The sequence below is a fragment of the Syzygium oleosum genome, unplaced genomic scaffold (genome assembly GCF_021117445.2).
Source record: "Syzygium oleosum isolate NSW1041296 unplaced genomic scaffold, Sole_v2.1 Sole_v2.11, whole genome shotgun sequence".
In the NCBI taxonomy this organism is placed as follows: domain Eukaryota; kingdom Viridiplantae; phylum Streptophyta; class Magnoliopsida; order Myrtales; family Myrtaceae; genus Syzygium; species Syzygium oleosum.
This window is the reverse complement of record NW_026607495.1, coordinates 2,524,904-2,545,026: the sequence shown is the minus strand read 5'-3', so window position 1 is coordinate 2,545,026 and position 20,123 is coordinate 2,524,904. Positions and strand designations below refer to the sequence as shown.

Here is a 20,123-nt window from a genome sequence, read left to right as displayed (position 1 = left end):
GGTCTTCGCATAATGGTCTGTCTATTGAAGGTTTGGAGTTGTTCAGGAAAATGAGAATGTGTGGATTGAGGCCTTCGGTTGATGCGTGTAATGCACTGCCCGATGCTTTACAGCGAAAGGATGAAATCACATTGACATGGTGCATTTACGTGGGCATGATTCGAGCACATGTTTTGGAAAGATCGAATTACGTGGTCCCTTATTGCTCAGATTTTGAGCAAAAGTAGAAAGCTCGATAGGATTGTCGCTCTCATAGATTTAGGAATTGATAGTTCAGTGCTGTATAATGTTGTTATTGATCATTATAGCAAGAATGGCAAGTTTGAACAAAGACTCTAGTGCCTTATCGCTTATACAGTCAGACCAAAGTCCCGATGTCGAACCGAGCCACCACAGTTGGCAACCCTTAGTCGATCCTAGACCCTTTACGCGTCGGAGTTGTTGAAAGTGGTGAGCTTCCATGGGATCAACAATGTACCGTAGAGATCCAATTTAAATGAAGGAAAACCCATCTTCAACAAATAGATGGCCTAGTTAATGGCTAACAGGAAAAGTCTGCTATAATCGAACCGACCAATTTTCATTTCGCCTTAACGAAATCCGACAATGATTTACCCATACGAACTATTAGACATACCATGAAGACCTCAATTCAAGTCTTCATGTATTTACTAGTACATGCATACATTGATCACTTTTCACTTTTTTCATTGACATACGCATAAGCTCTTTTGTGGCCGAGAATCGGATAGAAGCTAATTACACATCGAGAATATTAAAAATCATGCTGCACACCGATCATCCGACGAAACTTGCAGTCCCAATCGAAATCAAACTCTATCATCCCAAGTAGTTGCCTCGTATGTACTTCTTTTATGGTACTCTCAACAATCAAAAAATTCTTACGACGAAAGTTTGAAATATACGATGATTTTTAGTGACTTCACATGCTATTAAAGTACTTAAATTAAGAAGCGATATTCATGCAATCGTGAGTACAACAAGCCCAGAACACTACTGTGTCTATTATTTAATGACTCCATTTTTGGCAAGTTTCTTAGTTGGCGAGCTAATTATGATTTATTTGTGAGTATTTGTTGTTGTTATGATTTTATGAGCTAAATAAATTTATATAATATGGTCCACAGTTGGCTCCATCCAGTCACAAGCATTGCATTAAAATCATGAATGAGATTCCCATAAAATTCAACTCGCGTAGATATCATTTGGCTTAAATTGGGATGATTTTATTTAGGGAAAATTTCTTTGTCGACATCCAAATCTGTGAATGATGGTTGATTGTAGCGTGAGCTGTATTTTTTGCTTAAATTAGCTGAATTAGCATTATGCTGTCATCTTCCTTTCTAAGCTATAGCAATCCAAGCATGAATATCGATGCCTTGACATATGACTCACGCATACATTTATTGTCTGGCCCAAAGAATAAACATGTAATGTTTAATGTCTAGCCCTCATTTCTCTACTGCTGTGTGATAGTTTCTATATGATGAATGAAAGCTTTGGTGATCCAGAAGATGTCCACAAACCTATCGTTTTCAACCATCGCATGGTTCTCAAAGTACTAGTATTTATAACGACCCAGATTCTTTACGGATTAAACCTCAAATAATATCAAATTATATGCTCATTCACCTCATACAATAACCTAACTAAGAATGAAATATTAATCATAACATAAGTGGAATACACAAAACTTTCGTTATGCACTTTGATTCGATAAGCTTGATCTCCCCTACTCTTCTAAATTGAATCAATCTGCAAACACAAAGAATCAAACACCTTTTACATCTTTTAGAAGATATTATGGACAAAGGAACTGTTAAATCCTAAGTAGTGATAACTGTTTTTCGTTCCGCAATAAGATTAGATATATATATATATATATATATATATATATTTACCTTTTGTTTGCTAAAAAAGGTATATAGTTTTCTTTTGACAATAATTAGTAGTATTAGCACTGCATGCTATCTCTTGTCGCCAAATGCTTCTAAAGAGTATTTCTATCCATCTGTTGTTCTTAATAAGTTTATTCTATTTGGGAATCATATCAAACAATATACGCGAGACCAATGAGGCTGCTCGATGTCGGAAGTCCTAATTGACTAAGTAAGATGGTACTTATATAGTAGGAAGTGAATTACTGATTTACGGCTTTTAACTGCATAAAGTAACCATGAGATTAAGTACGTGCCTTTGAGCATTTTATCAGCGAGTTCAATAACGGCATTGAATATCGATCGTCGAATCGCCGCGTCTGCAATGTCGATTATGTAAAATCATCAATCTTTGAGGTTCAATACAATGGTTTTCCTTAAAAGTCAAGTACTGACCAAAGGATGTGCATTGTCACATTAGCGGGATATAAAATTCCTACCTAACCTACCATTTATCCTATTTCTTGGTATGGGAATGTTATCAATGCGAGATCTGCAGATGTATCCACCAATAATGAGAATGCCCAACTTTTTGCCTATTTATACAGCTCCCATCTTTTGATACTCCAAGCTTCATTATCTTATTCCTCTCGAGCCACAATCTTGCCACCCTTCTTATATATGACCATCTCTATCAACAAATGGCATCCAATTTGTTATCCATATGTTTCATCAACGATACGACAAATACTTTGAATTTCGGAAGGAGATGCATCATCATGCTCTCTATCTCCAAAAAGTCGGATCAGCGATCTACCAAAATAAGCCACTTGCACGATTTCGTCTCTTCAGAGGTATTCCAAAAGCAACATCTTGTTAGCTTAGCTAATTTTTGTCTTAATACAACTAAATATCGTTCCCACGTGCAATTTGGAAATGATCTAACTTTCCTTCGCTCTTTGTGATAGCTTTTTGTGGCTCTCTCGGCGGATAGCATTAAAAGCTTGCTAGAATCTCCCTCGAAGAGAAGAGATGTTTCAAAGTCTAATCCTGCGCAAGGTGGTTGGTGATCCTCCGCCTAAGCTCCTTACCAAGCCTATGGTCGATTCTCCTTCAGTGCTATCTTTCGAGGAAGGAGTGACTTTTGCATAGGTTCCATGTTGTCCCATGGAACTCCGATTTGCAAAGCAAACTCCGTCGTCATTGGCTAGATAAAGGAAAGAGATCTTAGGGCCTGCTTTAGGGTAAATAGCTCCATTTCAAATGTATAAGAGCTCGTTGTAGGGAGTGAACTTCCCTTAATTTTTTTCCATCGCCGAGAGAAATAATTTTTTTTTACACGAAACATTCATATATTTTCTCGTATTATGTGCATATCTCTGATACAATTGGTTCTAAATTTTTTTTTGTCGCTAATGAAACATGTGTTATGAATCTTGAGCAACGGTCAAGTTAATCTTAAGACATTAGCATGACCCCGAAGCAACGGCAAGCTTGGCATATTTTTTCTGTCACACGTTTCTCTAATCAACAAAATGTGTCGTAGATCCTCAAATAATTGTGTTGCTCTGACAATATGAGAAACCACCTATTACACATGTAAATCAAATGGAAACAAGGTCGAGAATGGTGCTATGTCCAAAAATGAAATAATAAAGATGTGATCAAGGCACAGAGAGGAGATGATGTAACATGCTTTCATGGAAAGGCGAACTTTGTTATTTGATTGAACTAATAAGCTACTGATTTATTGAGAATTCTTCGCCGGTTTCGACCACGTACATCAATAAGAAGCTTCAAAGCGTTATATTTTTGTATCCTTTGTCCATACTATGTTTTTTTCCGTAGGAATAACATACCGAACAATAAAATTGATGCTAGATCAATGAGTTGGATTGCCGTTGCAATGTCTAATTCAGAAAAGTTGGTACTGATGAATATACTAGAAAAGAACTGCGAGATTAACAAAGATTAACCCTTCTTAACTTTTACTTGCATGGAGCAGCCCTTAGGTTAAGCATGCGCTTTTGAGCATGAATCGGGACATCTAATAAACCATGTCAAATATCGTCGAATTGCCATGTCTACAATGATTTCTTGACATCTTAAGATTGGTAGTCAATTTTGCTTGAAATTTGAAGTATTCATCAATAACTAAAAGTGCAACCCATCTTTTGGATTGAACAATTCTGACCAAACCTTCCATTTTTGATATTTGCTCCTATGGAAATGTGCATTAAATGCAAATATGCAAGTGTATCCATTGTTATAATGAGTATGGCCAGCATATTTCCCATTTATACATTCCTTCACCTCTTCAGGCACCATGTATCGTCGAATTGCCACATCTACGATGATTTCTCGATATCTTAAGATTGGTAGTCAATTTTGCTTGAAATTTGAAGTATTAATCAATGAATAAAAGTGCAACCCCTCTTTTGGATTGAACAATTCTGACCAAACCTACCATTTATGATATTTGCTACTATGGAAATTTGCATTAAATGCAAATATGCAAGTGTATCCATTGTTATAATGAGTATGGCTAGCACATTGCCTATTTATACATTCCTTCATCTCTTTAGGCACCATGTATCTAAGCTCTCTTTAATTATCTTAATAATCCGTTCCCGCATTACCTAAGTATTTTCCTCCGAGGCTTGATTTATTGGAGATTATGATATGTTACCATGTGTGATTTTATGGGACCACTGTCAACTGTTTTAAAAGCTTAACCTATTATAAGAAGGCGTAATTTGATTTTTAAATTATGCATTACTCGTTCTCACGCTTAGTCTGGAGTTTCACCTAGTATTAAGTATAGAAATATATTTGGAGGAGGCAAATAAAGGGGTTTGGAAAGATTTGAACTCATGACCATATTCTGACACCAAGTTGAAAAATTGTGATGAAAGAGAGAATAATGTAATATTATGTACATTACCAAATGAAGAATACAAGACCCCTATATATATTATATATAGGTTGAGAATACAATTAGTCTTAAGAACAATTAATGTAAATTATAATAAACTTAATTCTAAATATTAATCTTAATATAATCTTAAAGGAGGTGTATATTGCCGCTCTAATCGTACAAGGATCGAATCAATGATTTATCAAAGAATTGCTTCATCTTTCGCAAAATAAATGAAGCCTAAGTATCAACCCTAATGATGTTGTAATTTTCTTCTAATTAATTGCATTATGTACGTGGATAATAAGAAGAAGGACTCTTAACTGATTGACTGCATGACTTCATCTTGATAAGGTACCAATCACAAAAGCTACCAAATCGTTAGTTAAATCAAGTGGTTGTTTAAGCTGACTCTTGATATCATTTCTTAATTCTCTATTTAGACCACCCATCTAAATTGTATCATACGCTCTCGTCGCAGCAGCGAATGCTTTAGTTTCTTTGTAGCTTACACGATCAGACCAAAGTCTCAAAGTCGAACCAAGCCACCACGATGGGCGATGCCCCATAGATCAACGGAGTCCAGCAAAAAAGACAAAAAGAAATGGTAGTTGAAGGAAAGGCTTGACTACATAATCCGTGAGTCCGAAAACTTGATCGGCGGAGTAAGAGGAACATGCCTCTTGTTTTTTTAATAAGTATATAACATGAATTGAACCCTCGTGTTGATACGAGGGAATCATCTTTTTTGTTGAGTTAAATCTTTGCCTGCTAGGCAAGAAAATACACGATGAAGAGTATTATGATATACATTATAGAGGGCACTTGAATCTAATGTCACACTCAAAAACACAACACTAATTCCGCATAATATCAAGTATCGACAATAAACTTAAAAATGATCTGTTTAAGTTGACTTTAGAAACTATCTATAATCTTCTTAATATTTGAAAATATAACAGGGATGTACTCTTAGCAATTACCAATGGACAATTTTCTCTCTAGTGATATATAAAGATTTGGCAAAACTACTAATAAAAAAGAATGAATGGGGAATATCATTTAACATCTTAATTAATTTGGGAATCCAATTTCATCTCCCGTCGCTTATAGGATAAGGGGAGATCAGAAAAGTGTGATACTACTTGATTTTGCATAACAACTTTTTTCTATTTTCCTTTTAGAAATATGTCTTATTGACAAAATGTTGAGAATCCACGAGACCTATAGTCAGTCAATTTTTATTGGACCTCTTTCATCCTTCTTAATTTACAAATTTTTAAATTATCATTCTATAAAACATATAAAATGTATTGGGCCTTCTCAATGGATTTCTAGAAAAAAGAATAATTGAGCTCGAAAGCTATTTTAAGATTTATTCCCGGGATTTTGTAAATATAATAAAATGTTTGAAAGTTTTGTACGATCATTGGTTCTTAATCTGATCTAACTTCAGCTTGGGATTCATTCTTCATGTTATTATTAGGCATAGTTTTATGGGAAAATTTTTTGAGGTAATAAGCTAATTTTAAGATTATATTATATATTTTATTCAGTATAGTGACGATGTGTAATGATTATTTCACAGATAGGGTTAATACAAAAGTGAGAATGTAAAGCCATATTCATCCTATTTTCCTTAAAACAAATGAAATATTTCCTTTTTTTTTAATGAGAAAATGAAAGGGAAAATGACATAAATAGTTCTTGAACTTTGATACAATTAATATGGTCCTGGACTTCTGATCCAAAAAAAAAACTATGGTTCTGAACTTTTAATTTATTCAATATGGTTCTTGAACTTTTGATACATATTCAAATTAGTTCCTAGTATCCTTTCATTAATTTAGATTTGGAGAGAGCATTGAACATTTTTGTATAATTCAAAGACTAATTTGAATATATACAAAAAATTCAGAGACTATATTGAACAAATTTTAACTTTAAAAATTATATTGAATGTAAAGTTAAAGTTCAAGAATCACATTAAATAAATTAAAAATTTAAAAATTTCGTTATATATTGAGCCGAAATTTAACAACCATTTATGTCGTCATCCCTAAGCTCTGTGTAGTGTGCGGTCTGTTTCTTCCCTCCGCCGGAACAGAGCTCAATGGCATCATCATCGTCCCGAAATCTTGAACTTTCGTACAAATGCTTCTCCAAAATCATGTCTTCATCGCCAAATCATTCTCAACCTCCACGAACATCCTCCCTTGGAGAGCTCGAATCAAGCAGCATCAGCTGGCCTCGCAGATCTCCGCCCTCCTCCTTCAGCGGCGGAACTGGGTTCCTCTTCTTGAAACCCTCGACCTCTCCTCCCACCTGGACCCACCTCTCTTCCTCCGTGTCCTGCGCAGAATCGAGACGAACCCGCAAATATCTCTCGGTTTCTTCAACTGGGTCAAGGCCAGATTGGGTTTCGAAGCAGACCTCAGGTCGCACTGCCACATGGTCCGTGTGCTGGTCGGGTCGGGCGATCCACCGCCGGCGAGACCCATTTTGGATTCGCTAGCTAAAGCTCACTCGGCGTCGAGAATTGCAGATTCGATGATGAGGGCGGCCGAAGGTAGCGATTCTTGTCAGTCTAGCACGTTGAGCTTTGTCGTTGAGAGGTATTCGCATAATGGTCTGTCTATTGGGGGTTTGGAGGTGTTCAAGAAAATGAGAGTGTGTGGATTGACGCCTTCGGTCGATGCGTGTAATGCATTGCTTGATGCTTTGCAGCGAAAGGACGAAATCACATTGGCGTGGTGCTTTTATGGCGCCATGATTCGAGGACATGTTTTGGAAGATCGAGCTACATGGTCTCTTATTGCTCAGATTTTGAGTAAAGGTGGGAAATTTGGTAGGATTGTTGCTCTCTTAGATTTGGGAATCTATGGTTCAGTGCTGTATAATGTTGTTATTGATCATTATAGCAAGAATGGGGAGTTTGGTGCTGCATTTGGTCGGTTAGCTGAAATGTGTGATAGAAGAGTTGAAGCAGGATTTGGTACTTATAGCTCAATACTTGATGGGGCCTGCCGACATCGAGATGTCAATGTCACTGAGAAAACAATTGGGGAGATGGTAGAGAAGGGATTTCTCTCGCCGAGTTCATTGCTGGATTATGATTCGGTCATTCAGAAACTTAGTGACTTGGGAAAGGCGTATGCTGCAGAGATGTTCTTTGAGAAGGCTCGTGAAAACAAGGTTAAATTGCTGAATGCTACTTATGGTTGTTTGCTACGGGCAATGTCCAAAGAAAGCAGAGTAAAGGAAGCTATTAGAATGTATAGACTGATCAATGAAAGGGGTATTGTTGTGAACGATAGCTGTTATAATGCGTTTTTGGATCTTCTTTGTGAGGAAGATCCGTTGGACGAAACGAGTCAGCTGGTGAGAGAACTTATCACGAGAGGCCTTTCTTCTCGCCATTCGGGATTGTCGAACTTTTTAGCATCCCAATGTAGGAAGCGGAGATGGAAAGAAGCGGAGGATCTGTTGAATCTCATATTAGAGAAGGGACTGTCGCTGGATACGTTCTGTTGTAGCTCCTTGGTGAAGCGTTCCTGCTCGATTGGGCAGACGAGTAAAGCTGTAGCCTTACATAATAAGATAGAGAAACTAGAGTCGAACTTGGATGAAAGTGCTTACAATATACTCATTGAAGCCCTCTTCAGAGGGAGGGACATTGACGAAGCAGTTAGGATTTTCGATCACATGAGGAGAAGAGATTTGGTTAGTAGCGCAAGCTTTTCAATCATGATTCGTGGGCTCTGCCGCATCAAGGAGCTGAGAAAGGCCATGACATACCATGATGAGATGTTGGAAATGGGACTTAAACCCGACAAAGCATCGTATAAACGTTTAATATCAGGATTTAGATGATATTAAACTGTGGTTGCTGTTGCTTAACCATATAGCTGGAAGATGTTCATCCTTGGCCATGTTCCAGTTTCACAATGGTTATGAAACAAGGAAGCATTTGGGTTCAGGCCGGGCCATGTTTAATACGATCTTCTTTGGTTCGGATCTGATTTATGGTTTTGCTATAGAAGTACAAAGCATTTCAGAGAAGAATCAGATCAATGTGGATCCAAACTTTCCTGATGTTCACGTTGCTCTACTGTTGATGCTATGATAGACCATAACAGGATGACATACATTTGTTGATGAAACTGGAGCAAAAGCTTGTTGCACTGCACAATCAATTGGAGTTGGAATAGAAATTGGCTTGGTTTGGTTTCTGGGTTGGTGTCTTTTTAGAGCTTCACTCCCCAATCATTCAGGAACAATGGAGCTTGAGCACGAGTCGGTTACATGCAAACTACGCAAATTGGACTGTGCTTCTATAGTCTCTTGAAGCGCTAATCCGCGGTCATATCCTGTCACAACACGATCACGTATATTTTGCAGTCATTCCATAGAGAAATATGGTAAAATGAAAGCTGTAGAGCAAGGTTCCTAGAAAAATTGTAGAACCATCTTATTGACTATCTGAGATGAAGTCTGAGTATAACGATGATTCTAAGTCTCAACTCGGCGACCGGAAAATAGGGATGGCCACGGGGCAGTACGGAGGACTGCATTCGCCGTTTCTTACCCTGTCGGACGGAACTTTGCCTCGTGTGCCTTGTGCGGCAAGAGGGCACATCCGGGGAGAAAATTTTCATTTACTTTTTTGAAATTGTATATCAAAAATGAAATATATAACTGTTAGGGTTTCCCAATAATTGCAAATTATGCTACTTTAAATTTGTTTTTATAATCTATAATTAACAAAAGTATCATGATTTCACGAGCTTAACTCTACTTATTCATTTGATAGCATAATATTAAACGGGTGATAAACTATAATGAATTATATGGTATAATAATCTATGTTTTGATATATTACTTACAAATATTTTTATATATTTAGCTTAAAATACACAAACAAGGTAAGGTAGGTCCACGGCTGGGGGATGCAGGGCATAGATTCTTTGGGCCATGCCCATCCCTACCATTATGGGTGAGCGGTTTCAAGGTTGGCACGGTTTCCACCTGGAACCTACGCCATTGGAATCGGTTTCCCACTTTTTAGAATTTGAGGCGTACTCTACGCACCTTGCCTGGAACCCATCCTATAAATCGATTTGAGGGCCGGCCAATTTCTTTTTTTGTTTCATTATTAGTTAAGCACAATGAAAGTGAACGCGACAACAAAAGTTTTCATTTATCAATAGCAATAATCCACAAAAGATGAACATGTAAAACAAAATATAATAATAAAAAGTTCAAAACTCGTTATATAAAACCTAAATTATAGAACTTCAGTTCTTTATCATCCATGAAAAATTGCTCCAAATTCTAATCACTTGAAATCAAAAGAAGAAACAAACATAGTTAATCACTTAATAATAGTTCTAAATTATAATTACTATTAATTAAACTAAAATAATTACTAGAAAACCTTACCACATATATTCATTCCACTTCATCGGTTCTTAATTCGATTCTTCGGTTCCTAGTTGGGTTTATACTCAAGAACAAGGAACCAAATTGCACAGTTCCAATTCCACTTTTTTGGAATTGAGAATCGAATCGGTAACTGCTGGAACCACCGGTTCTTATGGCCGGTTCGGTTCTCAGTTCTACCCTGCATCCACGCTCACCCCTATCTACCAGACGACAATCAATGCCAATCAATTAATAGGCGAAACGACCATGGGCCGGGCAAAAACGACGGCCAACCAATCCACGGGCAAAACGACGCGTCGTAAAACGCGAATATCTTCGTAAATTCCACGGCAACAAGTCAAGCAGTCTCCCAAAACGACCTAGACACCACTCCTCCGGTCGTCTTCCCCCAAAAACCACTCTCTTCCTCCCTCGATCGGCGGCGATGGCGACCATCTCCGGCGAAACCCTGCTCCGCCGCCTCCTCCTCGCCGCCGCCGCCGCCCTCCTCCTCCTCCTCGCGACCCCGGCCGCCGCCGATTCGGACTCCGACCGGGCGGCCGAGCTCCTGGCCCTCCAGTCCCGATCCAAATCCGGCGTCATCCACCTCGACGACCACTCCATCTCCCGCTTCCTCACCTCCACCAAGCCCCCCCGCTCCTACTCCCTCCTCGTCTTCTTCGACGCCACCCAGCTCCACGACAAGTCCGAGCTCCACCTCCCGGAGCTCCGCCGCGAGTTCTCCCTCCTCGCCGCCGCCTTCGCCGCGAACAACGCCGGCGACCCGGCCTCCCGGTCCAAGCTCTTCTTCTGCGACCTCGAGTTCAAGGAGTCCCAGTCCAGCTTCGCCCAGTTCGGGGTCAACTCGCTCCCCCACATCCGCCTCGTGGGGCCCGAGGTGCGGAGCCTCAAGGACTCGGAGCAGATGGACCAGGGGGACTTCTCGCGGATGGCCGAGTCGATGTCCGAGTTCGTCGAGTCGCGGACGAGGCTCCGGGTCGGCCCGATCGCCCGCCCGCCCATGCTGTCCAAGATGCAGATCACGATCGTCTGCGCGTTGATATTGATCTGGCTGCCGTTCGCCGCGAAGAAGGTCTTCGCGGGGGAGACGCTGCTGCACGACAAGAGAGTTTGGCTCGTCGGTGCCGTGTTTGTTTACTTCTTCAGCGTTGCGGGCACAATGCACAACATTATTAGGAAGATGCCCATGTTTCTGGTGGACAGGAACGATCCGTCAAAGCTGGTGTTTTTCTATCAGGGTTCGGGGATGCAGCTCGGGGCGGAGGGGTTCGCGGTCGGGTTCCTTTACACGATTGTTGGGTTGTTGATGGCGTTGATGACGCATCTGCTGGTGAGAGTGAGGAATCTGAATGTGCAGAGGCTGATCATGGGCTCCGCACTTTTGGTGTGTTTCTGGGCTGTGAAGAAGGTGGTGTACTTGGATAATTGGAAGACTGGGTATGGAATTCATGGGTTCTGGCCTTCCGGTTGGAATTGATTTCACTGGTTCGAACTCTTTTCCTTTCTGGATTTTGATGATGGAATCTTACTTGTAGAATAATATTGAGGTTGTCTGCGAGTGTTAGCTTTTACAGACGGCTATGGAATGCTTGATTACAGAAGGATTTAGTTGTTGATTATGTACCGATGCCCGTCATGTCTTTTATGACTAGCTTTGATCCCGCTTATATCTGGACTGCATGTTAATATCAAGATGAATCGGGCCTTTGCAATGAAGCTTATATACTCAGTGGATCTTATGGATAGCTAAATGTTGAGCATTTATTTTCCTTTACGCGTTAAGTGGTTGGGGAAACAAGCTGGACTCTGGTCGTGGGTGTTGGACAAGAGAAAGTCCATCAGCTGATGACTGTGAGTGTGAGGAACTCTTACAGAAATTTTTGAGAATGACAGCGAATTTCCTAATCTTTTGTTTGGATAAGGGCAGTGTGGAATGCGCCCATGTAACGGTCGATTTTAAGACCGACATGTCCTTATTTACCTTCAATCTTCTGGTGTAGCTGATACCTGGGGCCTTTTGGTGAGCAATGAAATATGAGATTAGTTTGTGGGAATAGAACAATATGCATTTGCCGGTGATCCCGGATTTAGGACACTAACCATAAGAAATTTTGCTTGGAAAGACACATCACTTTACTTCTAAGGTTTTTGGCTTTTTGGAATGTGAGGCTTTACCAGGCTGGTTGAACCTCTTGCCACCTGCACTGCCACAACCTTTCATCACAATGGTGGCTGGTAAGGTCTAACACATGAACCTGCTTAGGCCATCATACTCTGTTCCTTTTTCTTTTGCGTGTGTGGAAAGCAAAAAGAAAATCATCCCCTGACACTGATAGGAACTAATTCCTCCATAGAGTTCTTAAACCGAAGATCCTCCTTATGGTTCTTGTCTGTCTTTTCAATTCATATCTTTTCAACATGCTCTACTACAATAAGATAACTTCTTAATGAGATGTCTCTAGGTTGTCCTTTTCTTGTGTCAAAATCCCTGTAAGCAGGTTTTCATCATTATTTATCTATAGTGGGCGAATCTAATTTTTCCAATGATGCTTATCCCTAACTTCATCCTTTCCTGGATATCTAGACAGCTGCCCAAACATTCTCAGCTCCAGTGCCCTCGTTTCATGTACACTTTGATATATGACCATGTCGTTCTTATCCAAGTAACTTAGCTGCCCTTGTTTTGACCCTGCTATGTCTTCTCTTAAACTTGAGATGATTGGCTTGATGCCTGATGCAGTCCCCCATTTAACCCTTCTTGCTTGAATAGAAGAGTAACATGTCCTTCAGTTGGGTCAAATGCTTAATCTTGTGTAGTTTAAAGCTTTCAAATCGTCTAATTTACTCATAATTGTATTCATTTTGATTCTAAAAGAATTTCACAAAATCCGGAACACAAATTGAGGTTCATAGTTCATTTTAAAGGAAGAACTTACAATTTTAAGAAAGTTTGGTTTGACAAAGAATGTCTTTATTATCTATGTGAGAACTTCCAAATCTAAGAGAGTTTGGCTTGATAAAGAATGTCCCATGTGACTTAGCTGCTCTTATTGCAAACCTTCTGTGTCTTCTCTTAAGCTTGAGCCAATTGGCTTGACACCAGATGCAATCCCCCCTCCATCCATCTTGCTCGCATGCCTTTTGCTGTTTTTGCATTCAATTTCGTTATTATTGTATTTATACTTTGTCCTTTCCAAATGGTATGTCATATACTTTATTTTGGATCTACTTAGTTAAAAGTCCTTGGTGCTTCTTGTACCCTCCATAGTTCTAGTTGTTGTCAATGTCAAAGTGTTGGGTAGTGGGTAGTTGTGCATTGCGCATTTCTTTTTACCCGTGGGCTGCCTATCATTTGCTCCTGAATGAGTGGTTTCCTTCCAAGTGAGATGAATTAAGAGAATTCTTACTGTTGTCTGTTTCCCATTTGCACGGAAACACTATTTGTTGATCTGAAGTACACGTCCACCATTTTGAGAGCTTTTAACTTTGATTAGGATAGTCGATGGATATGCGGATCACATAGCTTGATGTTCAATGCTTTTGAGGTCGTCCGCTCTTAATGTTATGATCAAACTATACTAGTTTGCCTTGAAGATGGACAGGTGGCAAGAAGGAATTCCACCTGGAACAGAAGCAAAATGGCGGTGACCTCTTTCAGTTAGAAACTTTTTTGTGAAAACATGGGTGCATAGTGCATACCAACAAGTATATGATCTCAGTGGATCAAATAGAACTAATAAGTCGTTCTCTTCAACATCGAATGCAGTTGATCTTAATTTCCTTTGGGCATCAACTGACCACTTTGGTTTGTGAAAAATGAAACACCCGCATGAGCTGGTGAAGATGGGCTTAGGACAGGAATGGGAACGAAGTAGGAATGACACGACGATGGCAGTAGAACCTCCAGTGGATCAGTAGGTCTGATGGAGGTTTGGCAGTCATGCAGGAATGCTAAGATAAGGTATAATAGGAACCAGTTTGATGTGATATTAGAGGTGACTTTACAAAGTTAGGGACAGAGAGAGAGAGGAGAAAGAGGGTCGTGAAGTTTACTTATCATTGTTGTTTTTTGATAAGCGCTTCTTGAGGTTTATATAAAACAAGTCATAAATTAACTGCAGTTTCCTTGATTTTGTTTTGATGGATATAATTACTCTGGATGATTCTTCTTAGGACTAGCTTCTCTGAAACAGACTTGTTACCTGCTTTGACATTAGCGAACAGATTGAACCTGCATGATATGAGAGATACTGCGGTGTGGTGTTATACACACGCCTCTACCTTCTGTTTCTCCTCCCTGAAATTAGCAAGTGATGTTTAGTAAGCGATCGGATAGGTTGAAGAGAAGGCTTTGGAAGCTAAATCACATGTTATTATTAGCTTCAAAGCTCTCACTTGCTTTCATGTCAGTTCATTCCTAAAAGCTGAACTCACATGTAGAAAAGTGTTGCTCAAATTGTTTAATATAACACATTTTCATTAGTCAAGTTCTGATAGGGGTGATTCCCACCCTAGAACCGGAAACTGTCCATTAAGGACCGGTTCCGAAAAATTGGAACGGGTCGAAATGTCCCAAACAAATTCATTCTCGGGTGTTCTGAACAGTTGACAGGTGCAACTCCAATCCAGACTGGCGTCATTAGCTTTTGAAAGCCATTGTCACTTCACTGCAATTGCGCAATTGGACCACGAACCAATTCGCCTCAACACCTATAGTTAACAATCCCTTGGCCCATCATCTCCTTTCAGGTTTGAAGTATTTTAGACCAGAGATGCCCATAGCACCCAAGTTATTTGCCCAGTCATGGGAAAACATCCATAAGAGGTTCCCCTGATTTTCATCTGGCCCATAGAATCGAACTTGCTGAAAGAGCCCTCCAAGCTGAAATTGAACTCACTTGGTCATCGACAGGCTCAAATACTTCAAACTCAGGAGCATATAGATGCTCTTCATAAAAATTTAAAAAAATGATATATATATACCGATCTGATTCAGGTGGGTGGATGGGTTTATATATATACCGATCTGATTCGGGTGGGTAGTTCCACACCCGAAACCAGAAACCGGACCGGTACTCGCCGGTCTAGTTCCGGATGGTTTCCCCTTTTTTGCGCATCCCTAGCTTCTAATGGCAAGTAAATGCATAGATGTTGAAAGTACGTACAGATTAGTGAACACCTTGGAAAAGGTCTGTCTTTACTGAAGCTGAAGTGAGATAAACAATGATTGGATTGACAATTTCCACAGTATGCTGGATTTCCCCGCTTAAATCTCGGTTAGATCTGCCGTGTTTGTTGTTGCAAGGGCTGACGACAAAAGCAACAGATCTGAGCATGCCTACATTTGTTCTTGAAGTACTTTGCAATAGGACGGTGAGTTTGGTTCAGCTTTGCAAATGGACATTGGGGAAATGCAAATGCTTTTGTCCTAAAGACCATTGAGGAAATACAAAATTACGTTTGATAAAAATTTCTCTGTAAAGCTACTTTGGCATAAGTAATGTTTGGCAAGTTTTTTTTTTCTTTGGCAAAGGGCTTTTGGGTTTTAATTTCTCTTTTTTTATTAAAAAATCAAACCCTTCGCCAACACCAGCGAGCCAGATCTGGTGCCGTCGTGTGACCTCGGCGAAGGTCACGCGACCCTGGGTGGCCATCGCCGAGGTCGCGTGACCCCAAGCAAGAGTCGCCTGGGTCGTGCGAGCTTGCCGGCTCGATCTAGCCTCGTTGGCCTTCGTCAGCTTCCTTCACGCAAGGAAGATGAGCAGTCACAACTAGAGGCAAAATCGAAAAATTAGAGAATTGATGAGGGTAGTTTGGGAAGAAAAAAACTAGCTTTGATATTCGGCCAAATGCCGAAAGCCCAATGTTAGTCCCTATCAACATTGGGCTTTTAGCTTTCTCAAGGTCAGCATTTGGCCGAAAGCCCATTAGAATAGATTGCCAAAGCTTTAGAAGCCGAAAGCCATTTGAGAAAGTTGAACCAAATGCACTCTAAAGAAATTTGCATCCAGCAATGAAAGATGCTAGTTATATTAATGCCTGTTAACAAAGTAACACGACAGAGTTATTCATTCAGTGTGGAATAACTCACTTATAATTTGTCATAGAAATCAATATTTCAGTTTTTTAATACTTCAACCATCTTCCAGGTTTGTTTCTAAGCTCACCGTGAAAAAAACATTGTATGATTTGGACAGCATGTCGGTATGCTGTCAAGAAAACACTTGTTCTCTCTTGGAGTGCGTGCTTCCTGAAATTTTCTGTGCCAAGTTCGCAGGCCTTTCTGGCTTCTTCTGAACGCAACGATACACGCATTCATTCAGAGGTTGTGAATCCCGTATCATCTTCGCCTGGGTCTCTTGCCATCCATCACGATGATGGCATCTCGAGCAGTTTCATTCGCTTGACAGTAGTCCCAAGGTACTTGTTCCTAGCGTTCATCCATGGAGCATCTTAAGTGAATTTACCAAGAGCAACGTAAGAATCTACCGTAGAATGATTGTACGGAGACTAAAACTCTGCGACGTCAGACCCTAGTTACTTCATGCACAGAATAGCAAGCATGAAGAGAAGCAACATGAGACCTCACTAAAGACATGCGAGCTTATGATCATTTTGCTGTTTCGAAGGAAGAAAATTATTCAAAAAGCTTTAAATATATTGTGTGGTGGTCAATTTTGTCATAAATATTTTAATTATGCCAATTATTTTTTGATCGAAAAATTTGTGCCGATTTAATCCTTTCGATCAATTCTAATCGTAAATTGCTAACATGGACGCTGACCGTCCTACGTAGCACGATTGGTATTATGTGAATGATAATTTTTTTCTTGAATTTTTCCTTTTTTTGCTCTTCATTATCTATCCTTTATCTTTTTTCTTTTTTCCCTATTTGCCTCCGCCGGTCGCCAGCCCTTGGCGATGGTGAACGGAGGTCACTGGCGGCAGGCGGAGGGAAATAGGAAAAAAGGAAAACAGATAAAGAAAAGAAAAAAAGAAAAAGAAAATCAAAAAAATTGAAAAAATCTTCAACATTAATGCCGACCGTGCTGCAGAGGATGGACTGCCACATTTGCGATTCTCGGCCAAAAGTTATCAAAAAGACTACATTGACACATCATTGAAAGATTTAGAATTACATTGACAAATCGTCGAAATGTTTATGACTAAATTGGCGCAAATGAAAGGTTTAGAACTAAATGAGCCACCATATAACAAGTTTAAGATAATCGCCATATAATAAGTGTAGGATTTTTTGGGCAATTATTCCGCTTTCTGGGTCCATCGCAAGTTCACAACCGAACAAAGAAATTCTTCGGACAACGGCAATCAGGAAAATTGCAAGTTAGAGAAACAAGACTTGCATAACTACCAAGGCATGGATCTATTCAAGGATGTGGCACCATGTCGGTCAACTTCTCCCTAAAACTTCCCCTAGTCCAAGGCCAGATCCAGTTCTTTCCCTGTGAATTTGCTAAAGAAAAAACAATTCATAGCCAAAGTTCAAAAAGGTTTGCAGATGAAATCGCAGAATCTTTCTGCAGATATCTTATCCGGGAATCGCGTAGTGCCAATGGCATTCATTATGTCTTTTGTTTTGTCCTCATCAATCACCGATGGCACATGCTTTCTTTTGGACAGATTTACATTATAGTAAGGGGTTTTTCCAACGCGTCTCTATCCTTTCTGAAGAATTTATTAGAACCCCATTTGGCAGATGAGAGTTGGTAGATGTGGCGGTGGGGGTGGGAATGATGATGGACATCACATGCTCTTTGAATTTGAGAATTTTCTGGGTTTGATTAAACAAGTTGATGTCCACATTGGACTTTTAAGAATTGGACAAACCCTATTGGATAATGCCTTGTCTACATCTGGGTTTTTCAAAGGACAAACAAAAGTTGAAACTTTATATAAAGTGGACTAGACTAGAGGATGTTCCCAGTGCTGCAAATATTCTAAAGGCTCAATCATTCACCACTTCACCAAGATGATCTAGCTTTGTGTTTTACATGACGAGAGAGAAAGTAATCGCCTTTCGAATTCGCCAATCTCGGTGAGGAATGAGGATAACTTGATTATGGTAAGATCAGAGAGGTCGATTTAGCTCGATGCGCAAAACCTAACTTAAGATGCTATCTAAGTGCTATATCGATTGGACAAATTCATGTCACGTACTGTAGAGAAATGTCGTGTACATTTACTTCGATGTTGGGGGCATCGTCTGAGAAAAAAAAAGTGATATGTTTTCTATTTTTTGTGTATATAGTAGTACTATCAAAATTAACATTCAATGCCTGGGCAAATAAAAGAAAAGAAAGATGGCTCTCGGTAAACACTAGGGAGTCAAACATCATTATTGCGATCATGCTTTCGCAAAGGTTTGCGGTCATTATGATGGACAATGGGGTGGAGGACTCTAAAGCATCTAAGGATATGCTTAGTGGAGTCGATTATTGAATAGACTAATCCTACTTTCAATTAGCTAAAAGTTTCCATTTTTCCTCAGGAAAAAAGAATGCACCCCGAACCCACCCATCGGTGGCCGCGTTGGTTTGCGCTCAGTTTTTTTCACGAGAGATCCTGGGTTCAAACTCGCCCATCGGTGATTTAAGTGGGGGGTTGTGGCGGTGGGATGCTGCGCTAGCCCCCCTTGAGGACTAGTCGGGCATCACCGTTGGTTTGAGCCCTAGCTCGCCGGCTGCGCGGACACCTCGATTATAAAAAAAAAAAAAAAGAATGCACCCCGAATGATGTATCATTAGAAAAACAAAAAGTAAGAGCTAAAGAATCAAATAAGGACTCGCTTAAGGGACTAAACTTCAAATGTGCTTTGAATTAGGAGTCTCATGGTTTTGGGGTAGGTAGGCCGGAGATCAAAGGATGAGGAACCTACTCTATCATAGTTGGTTCTAGTTTTTGGTCCAAACACCGAAGCGATATCGGCCTAGTTTTTTTTTTTTTTGCTTCATTTTTTATTCAAGCATATTTATTTTGTACTTATAATGTAAAATTTTTCCATAAAAAAATAAACATGAGATCAAATAAAATACTTACGTATTGAACATAAAAGAACTAAGGTTGATTGTAAACTGATTTAAGACAGGTTTTAGCCGAAAACCAATAGTTGCTGGTATAGAATGGGAATTGGCGCAGATGCAATAGTGCCTAACATAGAACCCTCGATCCCTGTTCAAAACCAGTTCTACTCGAGAACTGACTGCTCTCTATATAGAACCGGGAACCAAATCACTTAAAGCTGATTGCCAAATCTTTTACCTGGTAACCAAATCGGTCCCAATGTGAACCTACTTGGAATCGGTCCAGTAGGGCCAGTTCGGTTTGATTCCCGAATCAAATTGGGCCGGGTTTTCACCCCTAATTTAAACGATATTTTTGCCATTTATTTAAGGGAAAATTGTCAAATCAGTCCTAAACCTATTGTACGGCGGCCAATTCAGTCCTAAACCTTTTAAGTTTGTCAATTCAGTCCTAAACCTTTGAAATTCTTGCTAATTGAGTCCTTCCGGCCAATTTTGGCCGACCGTCCGGTCAACGCTGACGTGGCAATTTTTAATTATTTTTTTTCAATTTTTTAATCTTTTTTTTTCTTTTTCTTCTTTTTTTTTTCTGCTTTCTCCCCTCTGGCCGGTCCTGCGGCTAGCTAGAGGAGAGGGCCGGCGAGGCCTCTGGCGAAGCTCTCCCCGCCGGCCACCGGCGAGGGCAAGCCTCGCCGGCCCCTGGCTGGGCGAGGCGAGGTCGAGGGGAGGTCGAGCCTGGGTCGCGACGGCGAGGCGAGGCTCGCCCTCGCCGGTGGCCGGTGGGGCGAGCTTCGCCAGAGGCCTCGCTGGCCCTCCCCTCTG

At 40.1% G+C, this 20,123-nt stretch overlaps 2 protein-coding genes across 2 annotated transcripts; both read left to right on the top strand.

Annotated features, from left to right (window-relative positions):
• Positions 1-6,969: 6,969 nt before the first annotated feature.
• LOC115688078 (pentatricopeptide repeat-containing protein At4g21170) lies at positions 6,970-8,688 on the top strand. Its single transcript, XM_030613809.1, has one exon. The coding sequence runs from the start codon at positions 6,970-6,972 to the stop codon at positions 8,686-8,688; it is 1,719 nt and encodes a 572-aa protein (XP_030469669.1).
• Positions 8,689-10,587: 1,899 nt separating this feature from the next.
• LOC115688093 (probable dolichyl-diphosphooligosaccharide--protein glycosyltransferase subunit 3B) lies at positions 10,588-11,881 on the top strand. The gene has a single exon (XM_030613835.2). The coding sequence runs from the start codon at positions 10,685-10,687 to the stop codon at positions 11,735-11,737; it is 1,053 nt and encodes a 350-aa protein (XP_030469695.1). The 5' UTR covers positions 10,588-10,684; the 3' UTR covers positions 11,738-11,881.
• The last annotated feature ends 8,242 nt before the right edge of the window (positions 11,882-20,123 follow it).

Coding starts and splice junctions, on each gene's coding strand:
- LOC115688078 (XM_030613809.1), top strand. CDS start 6,970: ATGCTTCTCCAAAATCATGTCTTCATCGCCAAATCATTCTCAACCTCC.
- LOC115688093 (XM_030613835.2), top strand. CDS start 10,685: ATGGCGACCATCTCCGGCGAAACCCTGCTCCGCCGCCTCCTCCTCGCC.